Source organism: Melospiza georgiana, chromosome 1 (assembly GCF_028018845.1).
Source record: "Melospiza georgiana isolate bMelGeo1 chromosome 1, bMelGeo1.pri, whole genome shotgun sequence".
Lineage (NCBI taxonomy): Eukaryota > Metazoa > Chordata > Aves > Passeriformes > Passerellidae > Melospiza > Melospiza georgiana.
In genome coordinates this window covers 117,118,888-117,138,798 of record NC_080430.1, presented here as the reverse complement: position 1 = coordinate 117,138,798, position 19,911 = coordinate 117,118,888, and the positions used below count along the sequence as shown (strand labels likewise).

Sequence of the window (19,911 nt, the reverse complement as noted above, 5' to 3'; positions counted from 1 at the left end):
TGCTCCCTCTCTCCCTCTGGTAACAGGGGACAGACTGAGGAGCAGGAGAAGCCTTGACACTGTGCACATTCAACTCAGGAAACACCCTGCTGTGTTATCAGCCCTGCTTTGGTCACAGGCCTCTAACACAGCCCCACACCTGCTCCTACAAGAAAATTAAATTCAACTCCTACTTCATTACCTTCATTAACCCAGCCAGACCTAGCACACCCAGCAAGCTGTAGGCCATTTTACACTGAAATTGCAACTCTACAATTAGTACAACAGCTGGCTACTATTCCATATGTTAAGCTTAAGGTAGAAAGAGAGTTAGAATCATAAAAGGGCTTGGGTTGGAAGGGATTTAAAGATCACCTAGTTCCCAGCTCCCAGCCATGGGCAGGGACACCTTCCACTTGACCAAGCTGGTGGGGGTCACATCCAGCCGGGCCTTAAACACTTTGAGGGATGGGGCATCCACAGCTTCTCTGGGTAACCTGTTCGAGTGCCCCACCACCCTCACAGTGAAAATTTTTTTCCATTCAACACATCTTACTTAAAGTAGTCCAGAGCTACCCCTTCTGAAACATTTCAATGTTAAAACCAGTAAGATTTTTAAAGTATTTTACACTGAATTTCCTATCTTAGTTGTTGGCTGAAACTGACCTCAATAAAATAAGCCTGTTTTACCTGAAGTAGGTACACACACAGGATGTAAAGTTTTGGTCATTTATTTGGTTATGTCTAAATCCTTAAAATAACATGGTTAAGGCGAGAGAGAAGCATATTTGTTACAATTCATATAACAAGTAATAAAAAGATTTGAGTATCTGTACACTACTTTAATTAATGCTTACTGATGCCTTGAGCTATATTCAGCTAAGTGGCATTTTTGTGTAAACAGTATTTACTAGAACAAAAAATTAACTAGTACTAGCCTTACTTCTAATATGCTATTTCAAATCTACTCTTGCAGACAAAAAGCAGTAAAAATACTCATTCTTTTTAGACATACAAAGCACAGCATTGTCCTGGGTAACAACATGTAGCTTTGCAAGTGATACCTGGTTCCTTTAGTTGCAATGGCTTATAGTAGTAGTAAGCTAAATAAAAGACCTACAAAAAGAAGTCATAACACAATTGGAATTTCACATTGTCAAGCATGTAAGGCTGCAAGTTTTACAGTGTGTGAATACACGAGATATGTTGAACGGTGACATTCCCAGCCATTATAGATGCAAATGCTTGATGCAGCATATCTTCTCTCAGCCTCCAGAAAGGCTCATGTGCAGAAGAAAGAGATCACTGAGTATAATAGCCCAAGTTTAGTGGAATCATCATTATTTATATACACACACATCCATGGTGCAAGTTTAGACTTCAGGAACAGAGTGATCCATCAGGCTCTTCATGATGCTAGTTGCCATCCTAAGGAAAAGGAAAAGGCATTCAGGTTTGTAAGATAACTATAGAAGACCACTCAAGCCTCTGCTCACAGTAGCTTTGTCATGGCCAGTCCTTCAATACAAACCAGAAGCTGGACTTTCACTACACTATTTTTGACAAGTTGCTACAGACAGCTCATGAAACTGCACCCTGAGATTGAATAGAAGCCCCCAGTGCTCAACACTTCTTCTAGCACCTGAGCTGTGTTGTTGGTATCTTTTTGGGTGTGGACATGTGGCAAGCAGAGTACAAGCACAAGGGAAGGAGAGCAGAGGGAAAAGGTGGCTGTTAGACTGAAAACTGCTCTGTAGAAAGTAGGCCAAGGGCATATCCTTTTCCTTTACCTGAAAAAAAAGACTCAATTACACCTGAAGCATTATTAATGTCTACTAACTTCAAAAAGTATTTATGCAGGACAGATTTACTTGTAGAAAGCCATTGTTTCCAAAGGATTAGGAAGAAACCCAGAACCATCCTGCCCAGAATCACTTTTAAGCCACAGGAATTACTTGCAGTACAAACAACATTTTAGTTAAAAGGTAACAAATACCTTAGTATTCATTTCTCAGAAATTCAGGCATAGTCAAAAGAAGTTTAGAAAAGGCTTTTTCCAGAGAGGAAAAGGCAAAGGATCATCACAAACACAGAATAGGTTAAAAATAGTACCAACACACACCAATTTAACCAAAACATCAGATTAAACAAATTTTCAGACATCTCCACCCACCCTTTACAGTCTTCAAGTTTGTAGTGACATCTTATCACAAGTACACTTTCTAGTCACTGTCCACTGGGTTATAAATAACACCACAGCTGCTCTGTACTACCTACCTCTTTATTATATAGTCATAAATACTGGAAGGCATGACAGTGATGGTCACTACGTTTCCAGCTGTTGCCAAGATGTCTGCAACCTGCGAGTCCTGTCAGAAACAAGAAGTCACGTGAGCAACACGACTCAAGCTGACTGTGAAAGCAGCGGTTCAAGAGCTTCTTCTAGACATATTTCATGTGGCTTTGAGACCCCTCCCAACTCCTTGTTTGGAGCATTCAACCTTCAGGACAAATCACTGAAACTGCAATGCCACTTCACAGATGTTTGGTTAAAAGTATCTTGCATGAACTGACTAGAGAAGGGACACAGATGTCATAGACAATTCCTGCTAAAATTTGATGCAGGTTGGAAGGAGGAAGCTGACCCTTTGTTTTGCCAGGAAGGTTGGACTACAGATAAAAACAGAGGGCCAGCCTTGCCAGGTAGAGGCAGAGAGGATGAGAATGAGCTGCCCTGACAACCAATACAAAACTGCACAGAGGCCTAAAACATCTGTCTCTCCGGTCAAGTTACATCATGACTGAAGTTTATATTTTATGAACACTGAACAATATATTACAACCTTTTCTGTCTCTCCAAAATACACTACAGAAACATAAAAAGCTCACAGCATTCCACACCCCGCACATAGTGGCTATTTTACCTTCAACCCAATTACATTCTGGCCATTAATTTCACAGATGTTGTGCTCTGTCAGAAGTCCATTTCTTGCAGCAGAACTGTCTTTCACTATTGAGGTTATTTTTCCATTCTTGAATATGAAACCAACATGTCCTGTGCTGTCCTTATGCATGGTAATAATCCGTTCAAAAGGTCTAAAAAGACATTTAAAATTAAAATCTTCAGTCTACTAAACCACAGAAAAAACCACATCCTATTTTAGCATCTTTAGCTTACAAAAAGTAATTGTACTCTAAGGGACTCATATTTTCTATAATGAAAAGTTGTTTGGTTTAACTTAATTTTGTTAATACTGTTGTATTAAAATATACGTGTTTAAAAACCTTACATGTTGTCCCTGTTTTACAGATATTTCACCATCTGGATTAATAATAATACAAAAATCCCAAACAACATCCACCCACCTACCACCCCAACCAAACAAACATCCACTAAAGATAAAGTTTTCTACAAACATTACAAGGTCGATAAAACAGTGCAGGGAGTTTTAACAACTGTAGGTAGACTAGAGGATTCTGAAAGCTCAAGGCTTCCCAACAACACTTCAACTGCTTTGGGAATAATAAACCTTTAAATTGTGTCTTAAAAAGGCAGTAGATATAGGAAGAGGGTGCCATGTTGGGCACAGAAGTAGTAGACAGAGAAGGGAATCTACTGGCACAATATTTTAATTCAGTGTTTGAAGTAACTGCCCCCAAACAAAGCAGCTGCCCTCCACTGAGTCAGGCTTGGTTCTTAAGCAGGAAAGAGCATGGAAAAAGCTTTGAGGCATACACTTAGTCACATGAAGTATCATCTGTCTTCTTGCAGCCTACAAGCCTTATGTTGAATCTGACCTGTAGTTACTACATACAGCTAGCTACAAGATCATTATTTAAAAAACATATTGGGTCATCAAGCATGCTTTTAGTAAAATTCGCATTCATTTCTATGTAAGCAACAGAATTCACATAGAACAGGTTGACAGGAAACCCTTTTTGCATTATCATTGTTGACTTTGACTTAACTAAATTAAAAAATTCTGTCTGAAAAAAAGCACAGAACTCTTCAGAGTTAAATTTAAACTTGTGGCATCTCTCACTCACTAGTTTATCTTGGAAAAATGTTACGCCTCATCATGCCCAGGAAGTTTACAATTTAGGAACCATTTTGATTGCTCCCCACAAAAGGGACCATTTCTGAAGATCTTTACTACTGAAGCACATGCACAATGAGATTTTGTTAAACCTGCACAAGCAAGGGGAGACCCAAACCCCTCAGAATTACTCAGTGATGGATTATGGCAAATCCATATCTGCATCTGGCATTACCTGTCCCGAATGATCATTGAAATCCTTTCTGCAGAAGCCTGTTTCAGAACTTTGTGTGCTTTATCAGAACTCCATCCTGCACAGTTTTCACCATTGATCTGCAGAACTTGGTCCCCAAAACGCAGACCAGCAAGGGATGCTGGAGAGTTTGCCTGAACTAACTGGACAAATATACCCTACAAAAGAGGAGAAAAAAGGGGAGGGGAGGAGAAAGGGAAGTTCTTGGTTAAAGATGAAGACCAGTCACAGAACACACAGCCCCTGAAGTTTCCCATTCTACACAATATCAGCCAAACAGACAAGACAAAAGGACCTGCTAATTATCTCTTCATAAAGGGCAATTTTGAAATTTCAGTCTGTTTCTAGATGTATTTAAAAGTCTGACAGATACTTAATGCAAGAACAAAGTTCAAAACCAAGCAAATCTATCTAGATCTCTAAATATTAAAAATTAAAAAAAAAACCATTAGCATAACATTAAAGTCTTAAGCAAAGGGGTAAATACTTGTCTGTTTTAATAGGTGTTACAAAACTATTTCTAATGAAACTACCCCTAAATCAAAGTAAAGCATATCAAAGCAAATTATAAATAATACCTTGGGAGAGAGGGGTGTTAAAAAAAACATCACCCCATACTACTCTACGAAAACCCCATTTTCTGCATTGGAAGAACTACAGAAAAGTATTTTAACCCTATATGCTACCTGCAGTACAAATTTTTTAAAACATTCAGATTAAATGACTTAAATTGTTTAAGCACCTTTTACAAAAAAGGAGATACTTGTAAACAGTGGGCAGTTATTACATACTACTGAACATTAAGTACTGCCCAGTATTTGCACAAAGGTAAAGACAAGCAGTCCTGAACTGATAAAAAGTATCACAGCAACTATGCAAGGACAAGTTCACACTCTAAAGTGAAACAAAAAATATTTTATGTATTTTTCAGATCTTATAAAGCACAAGGCATTAAACTGCAGCTGTAAATTCAGTTTCTAGTCCAGAAAGCTGGAAATCTAATTACCAGTCTAATGAAGGACTTTAAAATTCCAGTAACAGATAAGAAACCGTTATACAGAAGACTATTTTGTGACCAGAGAGCATCCTAACTTCACTGCTAATATAGTCCAGCAATAAAATCTCTGGAGGCAAAAGCAACTTCTACACTTACATTATCAACAGACTTAAGGCGAAGTCCAATTCTGCCATCCTGATCTTTACACAGAATTGCTTCACGGATGCCTTGCTTAATTTCCGCTCTGCGAATTCCAATATCATTTCCAGTCACTGGAGCTACCATGTAATTAGTAGAAGGTCGTGTTACCAGTTGCTGATTAAAACAAAACAGCCAGACAACTTAGTTTCAACTTTTAAGAACAGCTATATGTCAGTTTGTATGAAGTGGTATTTTAAAAAAACAACAAACGAAATAAGCCACAACACCAAGTTTCCCCCATCACCTCCCAACATTGGAAATGGACTGCTCAGTTTCAGAACAGACTAAAATAGACACTGCAACATAAATAATTCAACTCTCAGTCAAGTATAGTACTTAAGGCAAATAATAATCTGCTCTCTAGAATGCTAGATACACATTTAGTCTTTACACTTTTGTTTTCTAGAATATGCATGACTGGTACCTACACCCTGTGGCTGAGCAGCTGCTGCCACTGCTAAGTTTCTCTGCACCTCCTCCTCATTGAGGCTCAGGCCCATATACTGAGAAAGTTCTGGATACAATCTGGGGTACAAGCCTAGAGGAGAAAAACGAAACAAAAATCAATACAACAGTTGGTTTAAAAGAAGGAGCAGTTAACTGCCTTCACAGGAACAATTATTTCAACAAATCTTGTGCTTTTGTAATTATTTAACTGGAAAATTATGGCAGAAGACTCACTTGAAGCAGAATTGTTATTCTGGCCTGGTTCAGAAGAGTAACCAGACAAGCAGCACTTCTGAGAGAAAGAACTTAGAGGAGAACTTTCAGTTTCACTTACTCTATTCACCCTTTACAACACTAAGAACAACAGACACACGGTGACGTTCCAAAACCAACACTGTGCTGCATTGCATAAGGACACGCCCTTCAACTCCAGAACTTCTGGGCAATTAGTGGAGAACTGCTCCCCTCCCCATCCCCAAACCAGGTGTGCTGAAGAACACACACAGAGACCTTCCACCGAGTTCAAAAACAGCAAGAGGCATTCACACCAAGGATATTCCAGATCTGAGGCATGGGACGGTTTCTGCAGAAACCTCTTGGTTCTAAGGTTCACACTACAGTCTGCTGTGAGTCTTCATGAGAAAGCAGCTGTCAGTTTGTCACAGCTTCAAACTGGAGGGGCTTTACACACGCGTCTCAACAAGACAAAACACACACAGCCTTTAAAACAATGCTCTATACCCAAGCAGAGGGAGGCACAAGGAGTGGGAGGAAAGGAAGTTGAACTGACAGACTTGACAGACCTTGAGCTGAACAACTCTGGAAATAACCTTGACATTGCTCTTGACATTCCACAGATCATTAACTGGTGCCATCTAACAAGTGCCAGTTATGAGAACTCTTAAGAGTCCCCTTGATATTCTCACTAAATGAGTGGGGACACAAAAAGCTGCTTGGAGAGAGAGGCAGCGTAAAGAAAGGCTTCAGAAGCAGCCCAGTACACAAGGCTTAGGTTTCTAGCGTTCATTTATGGGCAAAAATGTATCAAACCAGCTATTTTAAGAATCCATGTCTGACCAGCAACAGAAAGTAACTTTTCTGGGAAGGAGCAAAGGTCAATGCCAGGTGAATGCCAATATAAACAAGAGATTTTTTTGCTCTTTAATATGCTGCTTTGCATGAGAGCAGTCTGATCATATTTCTGGACTAACCCAGAAGCTTATAATTCACCACTATTGATTAAAAAGCTTTTGATGAATAATTTTTCTATTTTTGCTTGCTTTTTCAAGCAAGCCCCTAGGATTACACACAACACAGCACAAGATTTCTGCAGCTATACAATTCCTCTGTTTTGTTCTTTACTACACCAGACGCATTCTTTGCTGGCTGAATCAAATTCTCATTTAAAACAGAGAGTGTTCCAAATAATGGAACTCATAGCAGAACACAAAACTCTTGATGTTGTATAGTCTCCTGTTTCTGTCAGAACAGAAGCAATTCCAGTGGGTCTAGCACATCCTATAGGTGATATAAGGCCTTCTTTCATTTGGGATATATTGAATGATTGATCATTCTTCAGTCACAGAATTCCAGAGCAATTCACACATAAACTGATGTCAAAATTATGTTTTGGTTCCTGCTTGTTGAACACATGCAGGAGAATTCAAACTATGGACAGTAGAGCTGCCAAGACTGCTGAAGCAATCTCAAATCTGGTCTGGTGAGGTTAGGCCAGGGAAGTACCTAATCCAGATAGGATCTACCAGAGGCAACTCTGGTGAGCTATGCAAACATCTGCCTTAAAGTCATCTTAGACACAGAAGCACCCAGAGGAGAACTGGAGACAAAGTTCTATCCACCATCCTTTAATATCTGAGCAATTCCTGACCACCATTCCAGCACTGCTGCTGGTCTTGCTGGTCACAAGGCTTTAGGCCTTTTAGACTTAAATTTACCAAAGCAGAGCTCTAACCTCAAACATACCTGTGCACCTTTGTGGATGTACATGTGCATGGAAGAAAAGGAGAAAGTACAAGTACAAATCATTCAGCTTTAGATCTGATGGATTTCCCACCACAAATCTGATTCCAAAATCTGCTGCAAGCTTTATGTTGGTTGCACAACAGGATTAAGTGCCAGCTTCCTGGGCAATTGTTGACAGAGATTTGTCTTTGTCCCAAAGCAAACTCAGTGTACAGCAAAGACTGACTCACACTGTCCTCTAAAGCTTACAAATACATATGTGATAAATAAGGACAACTAAGTGTCTGAGGTAAGAGCTAACAGAGCCCAAAGGCACCAACATCAAATCTTGTTATGGTAGGCTCACTTGGAAAAGGTTGCAAAAAGAGAAGGGTGACTGCTTGCCACAACTTCCTTTTATAAGCAAACACTGTTTTTTGACTCCTATAGCACCTTACCAAGGTGGGTGTTAGCATTTCCAAAATGGAAATGTAAACAGGGTAACATTTATTTCCCTTTGTAAATAGGGTAACATATTTATAGCTATTTTTTACTGTACTGTTAACTTTAGGATTTCATAACTGCTTTCCACAACATCATCCGTAGGATACTATGCAGTACATGAGCTTACCTCCATCACAAGGAATTGGAGCAGAAGCTTCAGACAAGATTGCTGGATTAGCTGGATTTGAAGAAAAGGCAGTCTGAGCCTAAAAGCAAAGAAACTCACATATGTTATCTTGCAGAAGAAAAAATAAATCTTAATTATGCAGGCAGGAGACCCAGTATTTTCTTTTTTTCTTGTACATGCTAATTACTATTCATCTTGAAGTAATGAAGTCAAACTTTTTATGTGAAATAAATAGCTTCAATGCAACATGCTGTAATAGTATCAGAGCTACTTTGGCAGATCAACTCATATCTTCCTGAGAGAAAGAGCTACAATGATAATGCAAAAAGGGTTTCCTGTCAACCTGGTCTATTTACATCATTAAGCAAGTTAAAAGGTCTTAAAGGAAACATTACCTTTGTCCAAAAAAGCTTAACAAATAAGTTTTAAGGTGTGACCTTTAGCAGAGTGTTTTGCAATTACTTTTTTCAGCTAGAGAGCAGCAGGTTTACTTCTTCACACCATTTATAGACACTGTTAAGTGAGATCCATAGTTCTTTTCAGGTGTCAAGTTCCACACAATCCAGTGCTACTAGTATGTCTTCTGAAAGAATCAGACCTTCCAAGATGATTTTTCTACAGCTACTACAGTGAACACATTAAGCTTTATTTCTGTATTGCTGACTGGCTTACTTTATTAACTTCTCTTATATTTGTGAGTCAGTTTCCTTCCTTCTCAATACTTCAGCTCTATTTTTTGGCCTTGTGTGTTCATGACCAGTGAAAAATACAGCCATAGAGAGGCCTCTTAAGCATGATGGAAATTGCTATTCCAGTAACTTTCCTGAGGTTGAATGTCAGAGGTGGGGGGCAGGGGGAGGAATTACTCAATGCATACTGAAATGTTATGCTGAACGGGACACATAAATTTTCTAACGCAACATGACAGTCAAATTACTTCATGATGTTCAGGAAATGCTTGAAAATAGAAAACTTCTCAGTCCTGTTCACTCCAGGAAGTTGTCTTTAAAAAAAGGTTTCACAGCAAGAATGAGTCATTATTTAGCAATATCACGTGTATTTAGAAGCACAGGCTCCAACTCAAATGAGGGATAAAAAGAGCAGGTTAGAATAATATTTAATGTAACAAGTCTGTTTGTTTTAGCCAGCAGTCATTTGAATCTTAGTCACTCGCTGCAGATACAGACATCTTTCAGCACTCTGCCCCCTCTTCTCCTAAAAATGCCCTCAGACTTATTTAAAGAGACAGCATTTTTATAATGCATTCTTTGGGAGAAGGAAATAATTTAGCCTTTGATACCAGCAGGTCAAGGGAGGTGATTCTGCCTCTCTGCTCGGCCCTTGTGAGGCCCCACCTGGAGTGCTGTGTCCAGCTCTGGGACCCTCAGCACAGGGAAGACATGAACCTTCTGGAGCAGGCCCCAAAGAAATTATCACAGAAGTAATCAAATCAGAAGATGGAACACCTCTCCTAGGAGAAAAGGCTGCCAGAGCTGGGTTGTTGAGCCTGGAGAAGAGAAGCCTACAGCAGCCTTTGTCAGCCTTCTTATGAACCTAAAGGGGGCTCATAAGAAAGATGCTGACAAAACCCTTTAGCAGGGCCTGTTGCAAGAGGACAAGGGATACAGATTTTAAACTAACAGAGGGTTAGATTTAGATTTAGACCAGATATGAGAAACAAGTTTTTCAAAATGAGGGTGATGAAGCACTGGAATAGGCTGTCCAGAGAGGTGCTAGATCTCCCATCCTTTAAGACATTTAAGGTCAGGTTGGGACATCTAAGGCTCTCAAAAAAGTGATGGAATTGAATATTCCATCTGCTTGTTGCAGAGGACTTTTACCCAAACTATTCAATGATTCTATGAAAAGTATCTGTGAAAATGGAATGGCTTACTGATTACATTTATGAAAATTTTCAACTGCAATACATAAGCTCTAGCAGTTGGTCAATAAAAAGCCAAAGGAGCCTGTTCTTGGCTCCAGGCTACTCAATTTTTGGTTCAGCTTTACCAGACTGTAGATAAAGGACTGTGGTTACATAAGAAGAATGGAGTGGGCGGACACAACCAGGAGCAATCCCAACATAGCGCCCACAACTGCAAAAGCCCCACCCCACACATACAAACACAGATGAGACAGGGCACTGCATTTTGGGATAGCACAGGAGAGTTAAGAAGCTGTTCTAGTAGTTTGCTTGATGGCTTCCCAATGAAAACAGCAAGGACAGAAGTATCAGCCACCTTAAAACACACTATAACTTCTTGCTGTTTATTAAACCAGGAAGAAACGCAGGTTAAGTCCAGGAAGAGGTAAAATGTTGAAGAAAGTAAGGAAACTCCTTGTGAAATACATCCACATCAAACTTCTCATAGACTTGTTAATTCATTCAAGTGTTTTTCACTATTTTGTTTCACAGATATGTTTTAGTCTTCATCATGTCTAATAATAAAACTACCAATATTCTTACAAATAAAGGGTTTTGCACAAAGGTGATAATCTTGGATGTACTGTAAGAACTGGTGACTACCATGAAATAGCCAGAGGACAAGTCTGATTCCAGATGGCATTAAGACAGCCAGTGCTACTTTTTTTGTTGGTTTTTTTTTTTACTCCAATGACCACAAAAACTTTCTGCCACAAATTTGGACACTGGGAATGAGATGCAGCAGATTTATTAGTTTAGTCATCAAGTCAGAGCTGAAGTATGTGAAGATACTGACTATATTTGTCTACTTAAGACCATGTATCTATACTTAAAAAACCCCAAACACATTAAAGACAAATGAACACAAATGAATAGATAAAGTAAAATAAATATATCCAGGTGGTAAAATAAGCATTAATCATATTAGATAAAGCTACAAAGTAAACACATTGTCTTTTCCAACAAGTTCTCAACTACAATAAGTCTCCCCTTTCCTGGATTAAATATCAGATAAGTTATTGTCATCAAAACTCATCTTTTTTAAAGTCCACCATACCTGAATAACTTTGTCCACCTTCAGATCTTCTAAGGAAGGATAGAGAGACATTTTGATGAAGTCCTACTGGGCAAAGGCAGACTAGAAAAAAAATCAAATGGGAAAGCAAACAAACAAGAGGATTAGCTTTCAGATATTTACAGAGTTTAACTCCTTAATTTTTTTTCTTTTAAATAAATTAACCAGACTAAGTGCTAAACAAGTGTTCTGTGACCTGCCAGTCAGCAGTAAAGCTATCTGGCACTACAGATGAATTCCATTAAGACTACCCATTTAATCTGTTATCAACAGCAGCCTTTGGCTAATAGGCTTTATTTAATATACTTACCACTGTCAAAGTTTAGGTCTCAATGAAGAGAAAACCTACACAGAGCAAAACATTTTGCAGGAAGCAAAGAAAGACTTTAGGAGGCCAAGAAGCAATTACAATGAGGTTTAGGAGGAAAAACCTAATCACTCCTGTCCCAACAGGGACAGCATTTTACATTCAACTGTGGAAGCTTCCGCTCTGCTGTCTAAAATATTTAAACACTTTCAACACTTCTAATATTCCACTGACCTGCTTTTGGCTGTGATAGAGCTAATGTTCCTCCTAGTGCTGTGTTTTGGATTTAGGATGAGAATATTAATAACACACTAGTTGTTTCAGTTGTTGCTAAAAACTGTTTGTACTAAGTCAAGGGCTTTTCAGTTTCCCATGCCCTGCCAGTGAGAAGGCTGCAGAGGCACAAAGAGCTGGGAGGGGACACAGCCAGGACAGCTGACCCAAACTGGCCAAAGGGACACCATGTGGCATCATGCTCAGTATATAAACTGGGGGAAAACCTGGCCAAAGGCACAGGCATTGGTCAGCAAGTGGTGAGCAGTGGCAATGTGCATCACTCATTTTATATATTCCAACTATTTAATTTTTTTTCTTCTTTTTCTGTCACAATAAACTATCTAATTACATCAACCCATGACTTCTCACTTGACTCTCCTGATTCCCTCCTCCCATCCTGCTGGGGCAGGGGGAATCAGCAAGCAATTTTGTGGTGTTCAGTTTTAGGCTGGAGCTAAATCATGAGATCCAGCAAGAGGCCTCTAGACAGACCTTGGCTTCCATTTGCAACACATCAATTGCAGCAAGAGATCTGTAAAAACTAGGAAGATTCAGTCAGTGGTGAGTTTCAAAACACAGAAATTCCAGGCTGGCTGTCATGTGATGTTCAGAGAGCCCCTGTGACAACTTACCAGGAAGTAATAAAAAAAAAATTAAAAACAAAACAAAACAAAACAAAACAAAAAAAAAAAAAAAAGGGAAAAAACCCCCAAACCTAAAGCAAAACCCCCCAAAAAACTAAACCACTTCACATGGTACTCTAAGGCACCATGCTGACATCCAGCTCTCCTAGAACCAGTCACCTGAGGCTTCAGGAAATCCCATTTTTCCAGAGCTTCTTAACTCACACTCTCACTGAGATCAGCTGAACTTTTGAAATCCACAATAAAACATTCCACATCAGTACATGGGAACATTTTAGTGAGAGGGATGGGGAGGGACATAACCAGAAGACAACAAAATATGATACAGTTTTGCAAGTCACAGAAGGTACTGAAAACATAGCTAATACAGAAGTTTTACTAAAGGTTTTTGGTTTGGGGATTCATTTTCTCATTCAAAGTAAAGAGGTTCTTATTAAAGTAGCAATTTAGCAAAATTTTCAGACTAAAAGTGACCATTGCATAAATCCTTGAGCGATTGCTTCCTTAAGTGCAGACACAGTCTATTTCTAAATGAACACCACACACACAGATGCCTAATGTGATACTGCAGTAACACAATAGACATCTCTTCATATTACACTAAATTCATCAACAGCTTTTATGTTTGCTCAGCAGTGCCCAATAGCTCCAGTATCATGTCAAACTGCAATTAAAACTTAAAGAAAGCATGCTCTCAATGTGACAGAGACCTAAACTGTAAACACGTGGTCTGTTGTATTACAATAATTAATTGCCACTGACTTTTTTTATTAATTGTTGCAACTCTACCAAACATAGTCAAAGCCTGGAAGCTATAACACATGCATTTAAGGTCAGTTTGAAGTTCTGTTTTAATCCAGTATCAACCTGAAACAATGAAACGCTTTTGCTCATCCAAAATGGGTAATAGCAAACATTAGCCAAAGCCCTTGATCAGGAAAGTGGTTCCTGGATGCTGCACTCTGCTGCTCACACCAGCCAAGGCACACACAGCATCAGTCAGCATGTCCTTATGTGCCACAGCAGCCCCGGTAGGTTCGGGTGCTGGTCCCAGCAGTGGCACATGTTCAGAGCCAGCACACCCGGCAGCAGGAGAGGGCAGGCCAAGGACAGTATGTTCCCAAAGGAACACCATGGCACGGTGAGGAGAGGCGCAACAGCAGCACTTTGCAGGCGATGATCTTGGCATCCACAGGGCTGCAGAGCACAGCACAGGCAGTGCCAGGTCCCCTGCCCCAGTGACCAACTTCCATGGAACACCCTGGCCAGCTTTATTTCTCCTCCACAGACCAGTCTCTGCACACAGTTACTCGATTACCAGAAAACCCCAATCTTCTGCTAGTTAGAAAGAGGAGCCCAGTGCTTTCTGCAGAAAAGCATTAGCAAAGCTAAACAAATACTAGTGCTCAGATTACCTAAGACAACATTCCAGAAGTTTATCCTGCCTCTTGACAACCCCCTCATCCTTCCCTCCCCAGCCAAGGGTTAACAAACCCAAGTGTTTGCCACAAAGGCTGGCTGGCTAGGCTGGCTCCGTCACCATAAACTCAACAGTTCCTGGTTTTGGTTTTCCAACTAAATAGCCAGAGGAACAGTCACCACTGTAACTGCATTGAGTGAGCTCATAACTTTGCATATGGTAACACAAATACCCCATGTTAGATAATGTGAGAGCCACAAAAATATTGCATTTAGTTTTAAAAAGGATTGTTAAGTAATAATGGCCACCGTCAGTGACCACCAGTAATTGCAGGAAGAACTTGTCCACGACTTCTGTACAGTGTTATTCACAGTATAAACATGAATTTCAGCTGGTGCTGTAACGGGTTTAGGCACTAGGGAGTGGATACCACAAAACGTGAGTCACTACAACCTCCTCTCCTCTCTTAAAAATCTATACCAACATCAGAATCATTTCCATACTGCGAGGAGACCAAGTGTTGAGGGACGTAGAAATGAAAACAAAAGGAAATGTATGGGGCAGGAGCTGTAACTCAGCTGGCGACCCACAAAACCTGGCAGTAAAGACCTCGCCCCCCTCTTCAGTACACTTGGCTGGAAAGCCTGACTGCCCCTGCCAGCACGTCCCTTAACTAAGGAGATCCTGTTTGCAAAAGGGAAGTACCGGGCCACCGACGGGAGAGGCATGAAAGGCGTCACTCGTGACACCCCGAGCCTGCCAGCAGGAAGTCTCCAAGGTGGGAGCGATCCCGAGCTGCTTTCGGCGGCCTGGCTGGGAGGAGACGGCCTTCTCGACGCATTGTTCAGGTCGGAAAGCACGAACAAAGCACAGCAGGACGGTCCTGCGAAACCCCAACCTGGCCAGTCTGTAGTGGCTGCTGTCTTTGAAAGCACCAGTAGCCAAAACTGTGGGAGGGGGGGGAAAAAAAACAAAACAAAAACCGCCCCCCCACCCATATGTCTTCCTCCTGTAGCCCGTGGAAAAAGTACAGCAGGCCACAATGTCGGCACCTACAGTGGAACACTGGTTCCCACTTCCAGAAACTAGAAGCTTATGAGCCCCGAAATTCATCTTTAGAGCAGACCGAGGACAACACTTCCCGAAGGTCAGGCTGAGACATCACGAACCGAGGAACGGTTTCGTAAGACACGTTCTCTACTAATAACTCAGTATTTCCCTTCTGATACACATCTAATTAGCCTGGGAGCAATTGCCCTCATTATGCGCTCAGCTCCGAAACCTGCTGCCTCCATTTCAGACCTGAAGCAGGGCTCGTCTGCCTGAAAAGGCTCGTCGTATATCGCTCCTGAAAAGGCCCGATGCATCAGTCCATTGCTGCAGCACCCTTCAGCCCGTCACAAGAGAACTCAATAGAAATGCCCGAGCCTCCGCCGTGCAGTGGCCGCGGAGCCCCAAGGAGGGGCCAGAAGGCGCTCCCAAACCCCAGGGCCGGGCACAGGCAGTCAGTCACACAGGGCCTTGTCCAGGCGCTGCTTTCCCTGTCCGCGGGCGGAGGAGCCCCCGGGCCGGCAGCGCCCCGAGCCCGGCTGAAGCCTTCCCCCGGCCGGCTGCGGGGAGCGGCGGCCCCGCAGGAGCACGACACGGCTCCGCGGCTGGAGCGGGCACCCACACCGCCCTCGCAAGCGGCACAGCGGGGCCGCCCCGGCGCCGGCCGCCCCCTCCCCGCTCTGCCATGCCCGGCCCGCAGCCCCCCGTCCGTCCGCCCGCCCCGAGAAGCGCACAAAGGGCCACGGGGAGGGGGCCCGCCCGCCGGCCCCTCGCTTACCTCCGGCCCCGGGGGTTGTTGGCTGCCGTCCGTCGGGGCCCGCAGTACGGAGAGGGGCGGCGGGAGCGGCTCCCCTGGATCCCGGCAGCGCCGCTAGGAACGGAGCGGAGCGGGGGCGGCGGCGGCGGAACTGGCCCGGCCCCGCGCATGCTCCGGCGGCGGCGGGGAAGGGGCCGGGGCCGGGTTTGGCTGCCGGCGGCTGTGGAGCGGAGGGCGGCCAACGGGGTGGCGGTGGCCTCACTCCCCTCAGGCTCCTTGTTTCACGCAGAATCTTGGCATCATCAAGGTTGGAAGAGATCCTCAAGATCATCCAGTCCATCCGTCTACCTGGCATTACCGCTGTAACCACTGAACCACATCACCCAGCGCCAGATCCAGACGCCTCTTAACACCTCCAGGGATGGTGACTCCATCACCTTCCTGGACAACCTATTCCAGTGCCTGACCACTCTTACAGTGAAACAATTTTTATAATACCTAATCTGAGTCTTCCCTGTTTCAGTTTAAGGCCATTTGCTCTGGTCCCCTCACTGCAGGCACGGCAGAGTCTGGCCCCCACCTCAGCATAACCTCTAGTCAGGGAACTGTAGACTCAGGCCTTAGACTCGTTTGTGTGCCTTTATTGGTTGATAGCTGCCGTCTTCGTGGAGAAAAAGTACTATTTTCTGCTCATTTTCCTACTTTTTTCTGCTGTAATGAAGCACACTCCATTAACGGCCATGTGTGTGCTTGTTTTGTATGTCTGCCGTGGATGGGCAAGCTGTGACACATCAGAGCCAGAGTGACCACATCACTTGTCCCACAGTCCAACAGCTGCCCCTGCCTTCTGCTACAGGCAGGCATCAGCTTTTATCCTGGAGAGGCTGCCCTAAAGAAACCATGATGTAAAGTGTACCAGCAACAGAGAAACCCCAGAACAAGCTCAGAAAGAGACTTTCATAAGTCAATTACCATAATGACCTGTCTTTGCCTTATTTACAGTATGCACTTCTCTAGCATCAATTTTTTAGTCTTCCCTTCTTCATTACAATTCTTTGCCTGATGTCAATTATTGTTCATCACACAAATAATTAAATGTGCTGAATGCCCTAGAGCTTCTCTTCACCCAAGAAGAACATTCAGTAGGAGGTTGAGCGTTCAGGAGTTGAGCAGTCCTCCAGCATCCAGGAAGGAGGTCTGCTCCCACCTACAGTCTCTTTCTCCTGCCCTCAGCCAGTTCCAGCATTTGCCCAGCTCTTCTGAGAGAAAGCTTAACTCATTGCCCCAGGAGAAATCAAATCCACCAAAAAACATGGTGGTTGGAGCCATACTAGCAATAAAAGGCTCTCTCAAACACAAGCATGAGCCAAAGCAAGGGAGTGTGTGGCTGGAAACAGGAGAAAGGAGGAAGCAGAAGGAGAAATGGGAATGAGAGGGAAGGTTGTTTCACTTCACTCTGGCACTAACAGGCTGTTTCATCATTTGAGCTGTCTGCACAACCATAACCTTAGTTAAGCTAAACAGAAATTTTGTGGCAATATATACTTTTCTCTTGCTGTTGCACTGTGTTTTCCAGTTCTTGATTCTCTCCAGTTGTCAGCATCCAAGGGTCTGGGGTAGCAGCCACAGCAGTGCTGAATGCAGAGGAACAGCAACTCTTTGGCAGCTCAGGAGGCTTCTGTTTCTATATCCAATAATCAGCCAGACCTGGAACCTTCCTGCATGCCACTACCTGAACCATTGGCTGCTGAGTCGTGTAACTACGGGTCATTAAATATATACGAAGTGAAACCTTGAGCTTAGGGTATCACAGGCTTCACAAAAACCCTGTATTATGTGTCTTCTGGGCCAGGAGGAAAGGAGGGAATCTAGCTTTAGTTTAATAATGACTGATGATTACTTTAATAATGACAGTTTAATAATGACTGATGATTACTGCTTTAGAAATGCTAAATTTTCTATGTAGCCGAAGGAGATTTCAACATAAGTGCAGTGAAAGTTTTAAAACTGTGCTCAGACAAAGTGTGCCACTCTTCATCCTGAAATGAGCTCAGGGCAGTGAAGCCCTGGACCCACCCTGTAGAATGAAGAGCACTGTAGTGTTCATGTAGCATGGAAATTGCAGGTGTATGATTGAGAGTTTTCCAGTGCAATTCTGCTGGGTGCCAGTGTTGACAGCTGAAGGATGATGTTTTCTTTTGGTTTGATGTTGAATGCTCCTCTCATTGCAAAGACCTTTCTTCTCTCCAGAAAGCTAGGCTGTTATTTGCTGTCCTCTGCATTACTCTATCTCCTTGTGGTCTTTCAAGACAGCCTGCTGTTATGCAGGGAGCAGCCTTTTCTAGTGGGTATCCGACTTGCACTGTCAATGCACCCTCCCTGATTTTACCCACAAGACTGTAATGGATGTTCATTTTCTTTATGAAGATGTGCTAGCCCAAAAACTTGGCTCCATGTGGTTTATTTCTCATTGAGCATACCATCTGTGTACTATTGCAGATACATAATCTAAGAGCAAGCCAAGTCTGGGTTATGGGCAGTAGCTCTGGCACCACGTCCACCTGCAGGACATCCATCTTGGTATCAAAAGTGAATCTTATCATCCTCATCTCCCAGTATATTGTGAAACATGATTTTAATAAAGATTTTGAAAATCTGCATAAAGCTGTTTCTTCTTGCTTAAGAACCGCTGTTGGAGAGAGAAAGAGTACACTTTTGAGAAATTGTTCATTTAAATGCAGGAACAAAACTTAATAGACCAGAAATATAATTGATGAAAAATGGCTATGTCTAATCTGTGCAACAAATGCAGTTTGGCATGTCTCAGGGTCCTCATCCTTTAAACACACAGACCAAAGACAATTCCAACTGCTGGTCTAGTCTCGTATCTTTCCCAAGGAAACCAAATTTTGGAAGGAGGTAGCAGTCAGAGTCTTGGTGTCTCAGTCATTCTGTGAGATGAACTGAGCACCTGGGACAAGGGAGATACTTGTGTGTTCTGGAGTTTGGAGGGAGACAGAAGAAGGGCCAGGCCATATCTTTCTAAGAACTCCACTGAGACTGAGGAGCTCTAAGGAGCCAGAGGTGAATTGCCCAAGATTAGTTCCTAAGGTATGTGCATCTGTTGTTTGGAAGAAGTAGAACAAAGAGCCAAGTTATTAGAGTTTGCTTGTTTAAGTTAGAATACCCATGGGCAAGTGTGATAACTTTCCATCATCAGTGTACTATTTGTGGGTTTTTGGCTGGCCTAGTGCCAACTTTCAAAGAATAATAGAAACCACCCACTGATTGGTATCAGTCTCAGCTGTTGAAAAAATCTTAACAAAATAATACATAGTTATTACTGAAAAATACACATTTCTCCTTTGAAGCTGGAAACAGGTTGTGCTTTTGTTTGTAAGGAAGCTCTCCACCCACTCCACAATTAGTGGTTGCTCAAAACATGTACCAATTGTGCAAGACAGCACCCTGTCAGCACTGGAAACAGAATAATTGTATTAAGGTGGTTCCATACCTGGGGTAGTTATGAGGGAGTTAACGGGTCCTGCTCTAAGCCAGCTGAAAGGAGTGTCCAAACGTGTTGTTTGTATTTCGAGAACAAGCTTTCCCCAAACCAGCTTAATTGTGCATTGCACTTGAGCTGTACCTCTAGACTTCATCTACCAGAATTTTTGTACTTTCCATGTGGAAATAAGATTTTTCAGCAAAAACCCCTGTTATGCAGAAGAGATTACATTACAGGAGCTTTGCCCCAGTAATGTACTTAGCATTAGATACTGCTAGGTCACTTTTTTCCTCATTCCCTGTTCATATTTTTTTGGATCTTGCCTTTTAAGGGCATTATAACATATTACTTTCATATTATTGCATATTACTTTTAAGGGCATAACACCCATGGGGTGGATGGCACTCAGTGAGTTATTTTCCACTGCTCAGTTGGCAGTTTCATGC

At 42.3% G+C, this 19,911-nt stretch overlaps 1 protein-coding gene across 1 annotated transcript; it reads right to left on the bottom strand.

Moving 5' to 3' along the window:
* Positions 1-694: 694 nt before the first annotated feature.
* SDCBP (syndecan binding protein) lies at positions 695-16,103 on the bottom strand. The gene is made up of 9 exons (XM_058032551.1): positions 15,982-16,103; positions 11,489-11,569; positions 8,508-8,586; positions 5,896-6,005; positions 5,423-5,581; positions 4,252-4,427; positions 2,904-3,075; positions 2,257-2,348; positions 695-1,407 (listed from the first exon to the last, which is right to left on the bottom strand). Exons 2-9 carry the CDS (start codon positions 11,537-11,539, stop codon positions 1,353-1,355), a joined length of 894 nt encoding a protein of 297 aa, XP_057888534.1. The 5' UTR covers positions 11,540-11,569; positions 15,982-16,103; the 3' UTR covers positions 695-1,352.
* Positions 16,104-19,911: the final 3,808 nt, after the last annotated feature.